Source organism: Anarrhichthys ocellatus, unplaced genomic scaffold (assembly GCF_004355925.1).
Source record: "Anarrhichthys ocellatus isolate YVR2014 unplaced genomic scaffold, GSC_Weel_1.0 scaffold48, whole genome shotgun sequence".
Taxonomy (NCBI): Eukaryota; Metazoa; Chordata; class Actinopteri; order Perciformes; family Anarhichadidae; genus Anarrhichthys; species Anarrhichthys ocellatus.
The window spans coordinates 832082-844581 of record NW_022280078.1 but is presented as its reverse complement, the minus strand read 5'-3'; the positions used below and the strand labels follow the sequence as shown (position 1 = coordinate 844581).

The 12500-nt window shown below is 40.5% G+C and overlaps 2 protein-coding genes across 3 annotated transcripts in view; one reads left to right on the top strand and one right to left on the bottom strand.

Moving 5' to 3' along the window:
- Positions 1 to 5231, top strand: part of LOC116395658 (retinal Mueller cells isomerohydrolase-like) — an 8187-nt gene extending 2956 nt beyond the window's left edge. The window contains exons 6-14 of one of the 2 annotated variants that reach the window (XM_031869699.1): positions 90 to 237; positions 378 to 459; positions 657 to 789; positions 1405 to 1550; positions 1638 to 1767; positions 1943 to 2057; positions 2170 to 2264; positions 2395 to 2506; positions 3499 to 5231. In XM_031869699.1, the coding sequence (XP_031725559.1) occupies positions 90 to 237; positions 378 to 459; positions 657 to 789; positions 1405 to 1550; positions 1638 to 1767; positions 1943 to 2057; positions 2170 to 2264; positions 2395 to 2506; positions 3499 to 3644 (1107 nt within the window). In that variant the 3' untranslated portion in view covers positions 3645 to 5231. Of the gene's footprint in view, positions 1 to 89; positions 247 to 377; positions 460 to 656; positions 790 to 1404; positions 1551 to 1637; positions 1768 to 1942; positions 2058 to 2169; positions 2265 to 2394; positions 2507 to 3498 lie in introns of both variants that reach the window. The other variant, XM_031869698.1, reaches the window with a different exon arrangement.
- LOC116395657 (methylcrotonoyl-CoA carboxylase beta chain, mitochondrial) lies at positions 3475 to 12111 on the bottom strand. The gene is made up of 13 exons (XM_031869697.1): positions 11997 to 12111; positions 10791 to 10892; positions 10129 to 10293; positions 9811 to 10007; positions 9538 to 9716; positions 9267 to 9347; positions 8106 to 8284; positions 7812 to 8001; positions 7614 to 7705; positions 6930 to 7086; positions 6530 to 6652; positions 5770 to 5997; positions 3475 to 5648 (listed from the first exon to the last, which is right to left on the bottom strand). The coding sequence occupies exons 1-13, from the start codon at positions 12014 to 12016 to the stop codon at positions 5562 to 5564; spliced, it is 1800 nt and encodes a 599-aa protein (XP_031725557.1). The 5' UTR covers positions 12017 to 12111; the 3' UTR covers positions 3475 to 5561.
- Between the last annotated feature and the right edge of the window lie 389 nt (positions 12112 to 12500).

Below are 12500 nucleotides of genomic sequence, written 5' to 3'. Positions count from 1 at the left end.
ATGACACTGACCCCTCTTCTTCTTGCTTTCTTTATAATCAATCTTTATACGTATTAAATCTCTGTCCTGTGTGCATGTATTTATACCAGGTGGACCTGTGTAAGTACCTCTCAGTGAATGGGGCAACTGCCCACCCCCACATTGACGCAGATGGTACAGTCTATAACATCGGCAATTGCTTTGGCAAGAACATGAGTCTGGCTTACAACATCGTCAAGATCCCACCTTCTCAAAAAGGTGAGAAAAGTGAGTCAGCGGACTGAATATTACAAAGTCATGTTTTATTGATTATTTTACTATTAAATGGATGAAGATGAACTTATGCACACAGTCACAAGACAATACTTATATTACACACTATCACTGTGGGTTTCCAGACAAGTCAGATCCCCTGGAGAGATCCCAGGTGGTCGTTCAACTGCCCAGCAGTGAGAGGTTGAAACCCTCCTACGTACACAGGTACCGACTTAGTTCTGCCATGTCTCACAATGAAAACACAATACAATGAATTCAACGGAGTCCAAGCACTGCATCTGTACTTGTTTTGCCCAAACCATCACCACCAAATAATCCATTGTTTGTGTCTGTGACCCCTCAAGATGTTGCCACTGCTGTTTATTGGATCCCTGTCTGTCTCTCTGCCTGTCTGTCTGTAGTTTCGGTATGACAGACAACTATTTTGTGTTTGTGGAGCAGCCGGTGAAGATCAACCTGCTCAAGTTCCTGTCGGCTTGGAGCGTCAGAGGAGCCACATACATGGACTGCTTTGAATCCAACGAAAGCATGGGGGTAGGCCGGGGGCGTGGCCAGAGGGCGTTGGGTAGTTGACTTTTCAGGATCAAGTCTGTATATCATGGATTACAGGCCCAGAGGGGCCCCTGGACCAGACCCTGGACCAATGTATGAAGTGACTGTCAACAATTGTTGTTGGTCAATCAAACACAACCACAAAGAGAAACATAATTACCAAAAAAAGAGACGCTAAAAGTTCATAAAGAGACACAAAACAACTAAAAAGACCAAAAGGAGACACAAGACAATAAAAACAGAGGCACAAAGAGACGCACAAAGACATGTGTCTAGGAGCCCATTGTTTTATATAATGTCCAAGGCTGCAGCCTATTTAAAGTTATAAATAACAGTTATTTACCAGTATTATTTATCATATTAGGATATTTAAGGTTGTCTTCTTGGCATTTATTTATTACACCATCATTATCATTGCCAAGAAATGTTTCCATATTTTACAAATGTGTCCTCTTTCTTTAAATCTGTGCTCCAGGCTGACACTCCCAGCACTCCCAATTTAAAAGTTTCTAAACCGGCCCCTGGGGGTAGGAAGGCGAGTTTGAATGATTGCATGAGTGCATCTGTTCAGTATGTGTGTGTGTGTGTGTGTTGTAGACATGGTTCCACCTGGCCACTAAGGACCCAGCAGAATATCTGAGCAGCCACAAGTTCAGAACATCAGCTTTCAACATCTTTCACCATATTAACACCTATGAGGAGGAGCAGGGATTCCTCGTGGTCGACCTCTGCACTTGGAAAGGGTGAGTGTGACCCTGCGTGTGTCTGCGTGAGTGTTACATGAACAGTGTAATGGTCTCACCCTGACATCTCTCTCTGTTTTTGCACAGTCATGACTTTGTGTATGACTACCTGTACCTGGCCAACATAAAGGAGGAGTGGGAGGAAGTGAAGAAAGCAGCGATGAGAGCTCCTCAGCCTGAGGTCAGACGATACGTACTGCCACTGGATATACACAGGGTGAGAGAGACACACACACAAACACACACACACATGGTTGTCTTTGAGGAGCTGCTTGGTGCTTATCCTCGATCAGTATTCCACTCAAGTCAGACTTTTCGCATTTTCTTACACTCCTGTATGAAATGGTGTGTGTGCGTATGTCATCCATATGCATGTTTGTGTGTGTTTTCAGGAAGAGCAGGGAAAGAATCTGGTGTCTCTACCCTACACTACAGCTACTGCTGTTCTTCACAGTGACGGCACTGTCTGGCTCGAACCTGAAGTCCTCTTCTCTGCACCAAGGCTGGGTAATATACACACGCACACACACACGCGCACACACACATACATACATACAAAAACATTAAAACATGTTGTAAAATGCACAATCTATTACTCATGTTGCTGTCTCTCTTTCAGCCTTTGAGTTTCCACAGATTAACTACTCTCTGTGTGGTGGGAAGAAGTATTCCTTCGCCTACGGTCTGGGACTCAACCACTTCATTCCTGACAGGGTAGGAGCGCTTTTATCGTTCCCAGGAAGAGACAAAGACAGTGTTTGTGCTCCGAAAGATAATCCATAATCAACAATGATAAAAGTGATGCTGATGTTGGTTGTTTGTTGTTGACTTGCTGTACATGTAGATAGTCAAGCTGAACGTACAGACCAAAGAGACCTGGGTGTGGCAGGAGGAAGAATGTTACCCATCGGAGCCGCTGTTCGTACCAACACCCGGAGCCACAGAGGAGGATGATGGTAGAACACACAAATTACACTTCCGCACACATGCTCACACACACATGAACACACACAAACGCATAAAACATATAGCACATTGTGATCTTTAGGATTATTTGATCCTGTACTGGTTTTTATTGTAGCTTTAGACATAAATATGTTGAAATGTTGGAGGGCCAGTGTGTAGCGTTTTGGGGAATCTGTTAGCAGAAATGGAATGTGGTATTCACAACTATGTTTTCATCAGTGTATAATAACAGGAAACTAATTTCTACGAGGTATTCAGTAAGTTTCAATATGCAACCACACCACTAGACGCCACCAAATCCTGCACACTGTCCCTTTTAAGATAATTACAAAAAGACAAGAGACACAGAAGTCCACTCGGCTGGTGATGAGATTCATTTGATAAACTCTTTGAATTTCAAATATATTGTACTATTACAGGGACTAGACTTTTTCCAGTATATTTTACAGATATGACTGCACACTTTAAATTCAACAGTATTAAATAATAATAATAATTTAACTTTGACTAAAATACAAAGTAGCCAGAACTGGATTACACTCAGGGAGCGTAAAAGGCTCTAAGTTCACTGTGTGATAAGTGATCATTTGTTTGGTAATACTGCCTGCACCACAACATTTTCAATTTAAAGATACATTATAGGGTCTTTAAGTTGTCACCTGCATTAATATATAGTCTTGAGGCCTTCATTTTAAAGTGCTCAATACATTTTTGCCTAGTAAAGTTTACACAAACTAGTTTATGAATTAACTATTCAATTGTTACTTTGGCCCTGAACCTTGAGATCTGACAAAATGTTAATGGCCTGCAATAACAGCAACATCTAACGGTTAACTTCTATCTTAATCTGTTCCTGATCATATTTTGAATACAAACCTAAATCAAACCCACCCTTAGATTACCTTTAGTCTTCACCTAATCCTAATCATGTCTACGGTGGAAACAGACACACAAACTCACCCCGTCTGTCTCGGTGTTGCAGGTGTGCTGCTGAGCATTGTGGTAAAGCCGGGTGCAGAGAGACCGGGCTTCCTGCTGGTGCTGGATGCCATGAAACTGAAAGAGCTGGCCAGGGCCGAGGTCAACACCATCATCCCCGTGACCTTCCACGGCATTTACAAGCCATGACCCTCACCTTCATCCCAGCCCAGCCAAGACCCCATCCAAAGTACACCATGTTCACTTTCCTACCAGCCAACCACATTTTACAATTAGAAATGGACTCCAAATAGTGGTTTTATTTTGTAAAGTAAAAGTAAAATATGTAAGCACTATTGCTTTCACCAGGCCCTTGGTATATTTATCATGTTGTTTAAATGACATGTTATTCATGTTAATTCCCTTCCACAGTGGGCTCAAGCTGGCTGCTGAGATTGCTTGGAGCTAGCAGGGTCCGTTGATTGTAATGTACAAATCATAAAGACGATTGAACAGTGTCTTGTAGCTGGTAGATGAAAACAGTGCCCGTGTACAGTTTACGTTGCTTCTGTTCAATCACCTTAGCAAAAACATTTACTCCATTTACAATGTTTTATTTCATAATTAGCACTTATATATAGTTAATCATCATGACATGATCCTTCATCCTAAAGCAAGAGGTACAATTAAATATATAAAAAAATATTCATATTTTTGCAGCATGTATTTTAAAAGCTATTTGCATTTTTCTTCTTCTTTAATACAAATAAAAACAATCATATTCAACCGGTTATAGTGTAGTTGCTTTGACAAAAATGACTCAACACTCCTACTAGCTGTTTCTGGAGAGTAGATTTGAAACTTCGTCTCCTAGAAGTGTTGACTTCTGTGTAGATTAATTGATATAAAAACATTGTTTTTTGCAAGAGACAAGCGCTGAAACGGAGCGTTTCAGAAAGGGGGTGAACAAAGGTATATTCAGGCAGACAGTATGAGGGGGTATTACGTGTTTTTTGAACATCAAAGCACTTAAACATGTTCTCGTAGAAACCCAAAATAAAAGTATGAACCTCAAAATGAGCATTATGTCTCCTTTAAAGCCACGATACGATAACTTACACCTGAAGTTTGACCTATGATGAAATAGATTTAATATTAAGAGCGGAATCGATGATAAGCAATACGGTTGCAATTAGAAGCATAATGTAACATGATCATAATTAATATTCCTTTGCAAACTGTTTGCTGCTCGATTTGTCTTATTTGTAAAGTAATTACTAGAGCTGCATGTCGAATAATTGAAAAATAAAAAGAACAATATTTCCCTCTGAACTGTTGTGTAGTAGAAGTGTAAAGTGGCATGAAAAGAGTCAAGGTAAAAATGCCTCAAATTTGAACAGTATTGTGTAAATGTATTAGTTACATTCCACCACTGACTACAATACATTTTCCCTCGTAGACTTCCGATAAAATAAATGAATCCTGCTTCAAGTTTAAATTCAAGCATTATTTTTCTCAGAGAGATTTTGAAGAATATTATTTAAAAAGAACATGCTACATTTAATCAGTAGCTAGTATCCAATCACACAATGTTATTCTAATTTCATGTAATTAATGAAATGTTTGGGCGCAAGCAACTGGGCTAGGTTCAACTCAACAGTGCTTTACTTCACTTCTGTTAAAACACGTTAGCAAAAACATCAAAATGTACTGCTGTGAATTAAAATGTCCCCTGCATACTTGTGAAATTATCCAAGTAAAAATATTTAAAAACACACTAGTTTTGCAATTTGAAAAATGTATTTACATTTTTTATTCTCTTTTTTGTTTTACAAATAAAAAAAACTACATTGCAATGATTCATTTACATTCGTAATTTACCCCAAAAAAGTTACACGGAAAATAAATCAGTGCTACATGTAAAACACCTGTGAGGTGCTTTTGTATTGTGGATTTAAAATATATAAGAAAATAAATTAAAAAAAAGACAAGAAATCTGTTAGAAATCTATTTTATTTCCAACATTAACATCAGTTTAAGTGTAGGATGTATTTAAAATATTTTACAACATGGAACTGAACTGAAACAATTGAGTCTTGTGGCAATGAACACAATGGATCGCAGCCTCTACATACGCAGGAGTGGTGATTGCAGTTTCTCCATGGAAAGCTGATACTGCTGCTGTTTGATGATGTCCAGGCAGTTTCTGAGAACCTGTCAACATTAACAGATTCAAACACATCGTTAAGGAACACTTAAGATCAAATTGTGTCTTTATGTCTACTCTGAAAGGTCTAGATGAGTGACGGCTAGTAACAAAATGTTGTTATTTTACCTTCCTGGTGTCCTGAGGCAGAAGGACTCCATCGTCCCAGAGCCTGCCGGAGGAGAAGAAAGCAGAGCTCTCCTCCTCCAGTCTCCTATTTAGCTTATCCTCCTGCTTTTTCTCTTCCTCCTGCTCACTGTCGGGGGGAAGCAGCGAGCCGGCGTGACCCGGAGCCGTCATCGACACTCTGGCGTTGGGCCACAGGAACAGGAAGTTAGGTTCAAACGCCCGCCCACACTAAAGACGATCAGAAAACAAGGTTCAAATCATTGTGGGATGATGAATCCTACATGAGCATACAGTAATTGCATACACAGTATATATGTTGTCTATTGATAAGCTGTTGACATGAGTTGTTGCAACCAATGTAAAAAACACATCAGGCATATTTCTGTGAGAAATAAATAATTGGAAGTTTCTATGCACACGTTGATGATTTGTTGTTGTAGCTGTGGAACTGCAATAGTTTAAAGACAGGGTACAGATTGGTGCTAAAGAAAAACTGAAACAAACAACCAAAAAAGAAAAAAACTTAAATATTTGTAGTGTGACAGACGCACTTAGATAGAAAGACAAAAAATATTTTCTATTAAAAATATTTTGTAATTGGTTTCTATCATACAAAGACACGGAAAAGGACGCAATTTATGTTCCCAGAGGCAGCTTCGTGTCTGCATCAATAACGTCACTTTTAAATTCGAGCAAAGTAAAAGACCAAAGGCTTTTGAGATTATCAGACAACTTCGGCTATGGTTACGGCGTATCTCACCATGGCGTAGCTGTCGGCACCGTGGCAACCACCAATCACCACAGTGATTTTGGGGACGGAGGCACACGCTACTGCTGACATCATCGAACCCTGAGCCTTGAGACGGTTACTGCTCACCTCGGCCTAGAAGAGAGAGAGCAACAGAGAACATACAGACATGAAAAAAGTCACTTTGGCTGATGCTGACCAAAATGATTATTATTTATACACATCCTCCATCTTCTCTTTAGGAGGTACTCCTTCAGCTGTTCTCTTTGAGTTCCCAAATGATCTGCATAAAATTGACTTCATAATAAAAACTAATAATCACAGAGAAGATGGGAGTTAAGTCTTTTGAGTTGTCCAATGTATTTTTTTAGTTTAAACAAGCATGTGTGTGTGTTTGCCTGGGAGTTGATACCTGCGTTGTGGAGAGTGTTGGAGCTGCTGTGGGTGCCGTGTTCTGGAGGAAGAGGAGGGGGACGTCTCTCTGGTCACACAACTGGACAAAATGGCTTCCTTTCAGTGCGGCCTGGCATGACAGCTCTCCGTTGTTGGCCACTATTCCCACCAAATGGCTAGCACAGTACAGACACACAGATGTGAAAACAAATACTCCAGAATAAAGAGTAAAACAGTTGGAGCTATCCTGCTGCTGCTGAGGCTTAGCCTGGCAGTTAGGCTGCTGACTCAGTATTGATAATGCTCTGATCAAGACGTTACTGAGGCCCACGGTTGTCACTGAGTTTGTGAGTATGCAAGTGTCTTCCATTTTTTATAATAAAAAAGCAATAACAGCATCAGTAAGATCATAAAAATACAGAAACTGTATTTCCTGTTTTTATTGTATTTGGTCAGTGAGAGATTCTATTGGTCAGATTTTACAACAAGGTGCAAATCACACAGTTTGCGGTGACAATCTGCTTGTAATATATGCCTTTACAATAATCCAACATCTAACGATTGAATTGTCAAATTATTATGTTGTAATAGCTGTTATTTTAACATCATTTAAAACTTTAACTTGCCGTTTATTGGCTGAAAAGTACAGTGTATGTTGTCCCTGCCCTCACTATCTCAATCTGTGTGTGTTTGTATATTTTACCCGTGAATCTTTGCAAAGCCAGTGACGAGTGTGGTCCCGTAGCGAGCTTTGAACTCCTGGAAGCGGCCCCCGTCTGTCAGCCGACTGACCATCTGGACAGACGGACAGCTTGTTATTAATTCTGGATTCAGTGAGACAGTAACATGACTGCCCAAAAAAAAAAAATACCAACACAGTTTTTATTTTTGCACACTGTACCATTTTAACATCCAGACTGTAGTTATAACTTTTAGGAGCGAGCCCCAGAAGCTCCATTGAATTATACAGCGGCTCCTCCTCATCTTCCTCCTCCTCGGGCAGTCGGAAGTTGAGGGTGGACACAATGTTTCTGGTGTAATCGTACGCCTCCTTTTCTTCCCAGGCAAAATGGTCGACACAGCCACTCACCCTGAAACCGGACGATGAATTAACAGACTTGATGATGTGAACTTTTTCTTACTGTAATTTCTGTAATGATTGTATATTTGGGGCAGGTTTGATCTGTGGACCGACTCGGCATGAAGCCTGGCTCCTCCCAGGTCTTCTGGTGTGACTTCCTCTCCTGTGGCGGCCTTGACGAGTGGCGGTCCTCCCAGGAATATGGTGCCTATCCGGTGCACCATCACCGCCTCTTCTGCCATGGTGGGGATGTAAGCTCCGCCCGCCGTGCATGACCCGCACACCACCGCCACCTTTTGAATTATTAGTTGTGTTCATATCAAAATAGCAGTTTAAGAGAGTGCAATTTTTTTTAATTGCTAAAGTTGTGATTTTATCAAATGTGGATTTGTCTCTTTTCTGTCAGAAAATCAGTTTTTAAGACTGATTTTGACAAAATTCTTGCAGCCCATAAAGTCTCATTGATATGTGTAGACATTTGTATTTACTGTCTTTATCAACGACATTTGGTCCTGAGACTATCATCGAGTGTTTTCAGATAATTTTATAGAGGTCTTGTGTCCGAAAGTATAACTGCATTTCTACCTTCTATGGCCTGACGATCAACTCATTTATTTTATGTACTCAGAAAGTAAATTTGTACATCCGATGCCACTGAAACTGCAAAATAGAGGGAACCCAAGAACAAATGCGCTGGAAAACAGTATCACACTGAATATATATATATATATATATATATATATATATATATATATATATGTTTAATCCATTGTTTATATATTATCAGCACTGTTTCATGCCATTTCGTGCCATTTCATTAGTTTGATATGTTGTTATTGTATTTTTTTTTGTTGACACTAGGGGCACTGAGCACTAGGCCGGGCATGTGTCCAGGTGAAGGGATTTAGGTAGGAGGTGAGAGAGAGCGGAGCAAGGAGAGACTGCACGAGAAATGTTTGCTTTTGATCACTAAAATAAAATTCACCTAAACACAACTGGACATCGGATTTCTTGCCTAAGTTACAAACCAACTAAAATGGTGCATCAGTGGCCTTTTGATGCAAGTTTTGTTTTAATATTTTTTTTCTTTTTGACAAATAGCCACTACAAGCCCATTATAACTGTTTTGTCTGTTGTTGTTTTTTTTGGGGGTTTTTTCATGGCCGCAGGAATAGTAGCATGTCAGATGTGACATCTGTTTGATATTACAACAAATTCACATTTTATTTTTGTTGTTCGGTTAAAGCCAGCCTGCACTACTTTATATTTCTTTACCTGTGGGATCTTCATGGCAGACATGATGGCTTCATTATAGAACGTCCTTCCTCCCTGGTTCTTATCGGGAAAGATCTCTGACTGGACAATAATACACACACACACACACACACACACACACACACACACACACACACACAGACACAGACACAGACACACAGATTTAGAAATAAAAATCACTATAATTCAGCTGACATTCAGATCTCCTGAAAAGACAATATTCTGATGCTAAGCTCTTATTATGGTGACGTGTGTGTGTGTGTGTGTTTACCTGCAGTGGTAGAAAAGCTCCTCCCGAGTCAACCAGGTAAACACAGGGCAGGCGGTTCTGAATTGCTATTTCCTGTGCTCGTAGCTGCTTCTTCACCGTGATGGGATACGCTGTGCCACCTTTTACTGTGGCGTCGTTGGCTATAAACACGCACCACAGGCCGTTGATCCTGCCAATGCCTGAATGGATACGTTATGCAAGTCAGTAGTTTATTATTCTATAGTTGTAGTTATAGTATTAAAAGATACAGGTTGGCAGCTAGCAGTTTCTGACCAGTCAGGCAGCCGGCAGAAGGGATGTCCCCATACGGCAGACCGAGACCAGCGAATGGAGACAGCTCCAGGAAGTCCTCATCATCCAGCAGGAGGCGCAACCGATCCCTGACCAGCAACTTCCTGTTTCTCTGAGTGTGTCTGGCGATGGCTTTCTCCCCTCCACCTTTCCTTATCTTTTCACTCAACTCCATGTACCTTAGAGAGAGAGAGAGAGCGCGCGCTAACGAATAGCCTGCATTTAGAAATGTATTTCGATAAATAATGCAGTGGGGGAAATCAACCAGAGCTGATCAGAGCTGACGAGAGCAGAACCAACTTGTTGTGGCAGGCGTTGCTGTTTCGGAGGTTAGCTTCATACACATGATGGTGGATGGGCTGGAGAGGCTGCTCCAGCACCGGGAAGGCGCTGCGCAGAGCTCTCCTCCTCCTGGATGCAGAGCTCATGCTGCGGTGCGAACATTGCCGACGCTGCTGGGCCAGCCTGCAAACACACAGTGAATAAATAAACGACATCGTTAACAAGCTGTTGCAAGTAAGAGTTAAAGCCGAGGGTATTCACAGGTTGTAATGACCATGGTCACCAGAAAATGTGTTCAACTGTGGCTATTTAACATGAATTCTGTGAGTTTGAGGAACGGATTGAGCAGATTGCTTCATCTTTATTACAATAAATGGACAACTCTAATAATAGTGTGGAATGTCAAGTATGCCACAAATGTAAGTTTACTTAGCAGTTGAGTTTATACCTAATTAAAAAACCTGGGAGAGCACTATTTTATATGGCTGAAGGAAGAAGTTCAATTTGTGATTATGCTTGCTACAATTATATAAGAAAATAATATTAGTCACAAAATGAGTTACTCAAATTGTTCAAAACTATATGTCATTTTCTTTTTATCCCTCACACAAAACCTATATGTTAAATAAGTATTGAGCCTGTAGTCCAGAGAACCACGGGAGTCCGAGTGATGCAGTCACCTGTGATGTCTCTCCTCTGGTGTGTCTCCCAGCGTCCATGATGGTGACTGGGTGTAAGGAGGCACAAAGGCAGGACACACTCTTCCTCCGCTACACACCCTCCTTTTCAGGACAGAGAGAGAGAAAGAGAGAGCAAAATATATTCAGAAATTAGTACGCTTTTGAAATTGAAACCTTGCAAAATGCATGTCCAAGGCACTAGGTCACTGATAATGATGTTCAGGGATATGCAAAGACAATCTTAACAGTTGCAATTATGAGATGGGATCCAAGACGTTACAGGTGGTTTGATGTAAACATGTGGAGCATGGGCACTGATAAGCATGACCTGCAGACTCTAACTCACGGGTGTGAAATGTTTAAGGGTTGTGAAGTCCGTGAGGGTTTAGGGCTGTCCCACTGTCAAATGGTCGAGTGTTTTTAAGGCTCTCTGGCAGACATGTTGAGCCCTTTATGAACCCTTCCCGTAAGTCAGCATTTCTGCAGACTTTGCCCAAGGGAATTACCCACAAATCATTGCAATGTGACGTTAGACACGGGGTTACCAATGGAAGCATGGAGACGTAAATAAAAAGTTATGGACGTCACAGTGTTCAGCCTGGCAAATTACATTTACTCAGAAACATAAAGGATTGAGAGTGGAACATGAAAAAACACATGAAATCAGAGGAATGGGAGCAGAGATTATAGTATACACATATTATATATATTATTCCTCAAACATTTCATTTAGTCATTGCAGCTGTTTTGAAAACAAAAACGAGTAAATAGATTATTTGAAATGATCTGGAAAGAGCCTGGAAGACGTTCAAATCAGGGAGTAAAACGCATTTATAAATACCCACAATTGTACATATATGTTTCAACCATTCAACCATTTACCAGGTGACGTCAGTAAGTCCCTGAGAGTTCAGGGTTTAAGGCTTTAGGGGGGACATTGGGATTGGGTAATATCAATACCGCTTCTTTCATATCCATAAATATGTAGGCTAATAGCATAACGTTACATGGTGTCAACGACGACAATGTACACGCACATCATATTTAAACCCATGAATCTAAGATCTAAATAGTACAAGTAAAAAAGTTAATACTGCACAGAAAGAAATGTATGCTAAAGGTCGTACAGACCTCTGAGTGCACTTCAAGTCGTGCATAGATTTGTAACTTCGGAGTCATGAATAGAAAAGACGTAACGCATCTTACCTTATAATGCAGCGGTACATGTTTGTCTGCTTGTGCTGTAATGGCTAATTAAGCCAGTAGAAAGAAGGAAAGCATTGTTGATCTATCGCAGCAGAAATGTACTAGGCATTACTAATCGACCTCAGCAGAAATGAACTAGGCATAACTAATCGATGTCAGCAAAACTGAACAAGGCATTACTGGCCAAGTGAATAGATGAAAAATCTCTTTGGATTTTAGACATATTAGACTGAGTTGAAAAGCATATTGTGTTCCTATATTAGTGTTTGTCTCACTTCTATCTATTACACACTCCTCAAATAAGGATGTTGTCCTCAACATCAAGACATCTGACCTGTAGTGTTTGACCCTTTTGATACATTTATTTCAGCAGTATTGTCTGATACAGCTAAAGGCTGAATTACAGTCTGATGAGTATACCTGCTTGTTGTCCTGCTGTTTTTAACAGTCCATGAATGTGTGAAGCAGTGTGTGTGTGTGTGTGTGTGTGTGTGTGTGTGTGTG

Coding starts and splice junctions, on each gene's coding strand:
- LOC116395657 (XM_031869697.1), bottom strand. CDS start 12,016: ATGTACCGCTGCATTATAAG. Junction 9,348..9,537: donor GAGCTTTTCTACCACTGCAG/GTAAACACACAC, acceptor ATTATTGTCCAG/TCAGAGATCTTTCCCGATAA. Junction 8,002..8,105: donor GGAGCCAGGCTTCATGCCGA/GTCGGTCCACAG, acceptor GTCCGGTTTCAG/GGTGAGTGGCTGTGTCGACC.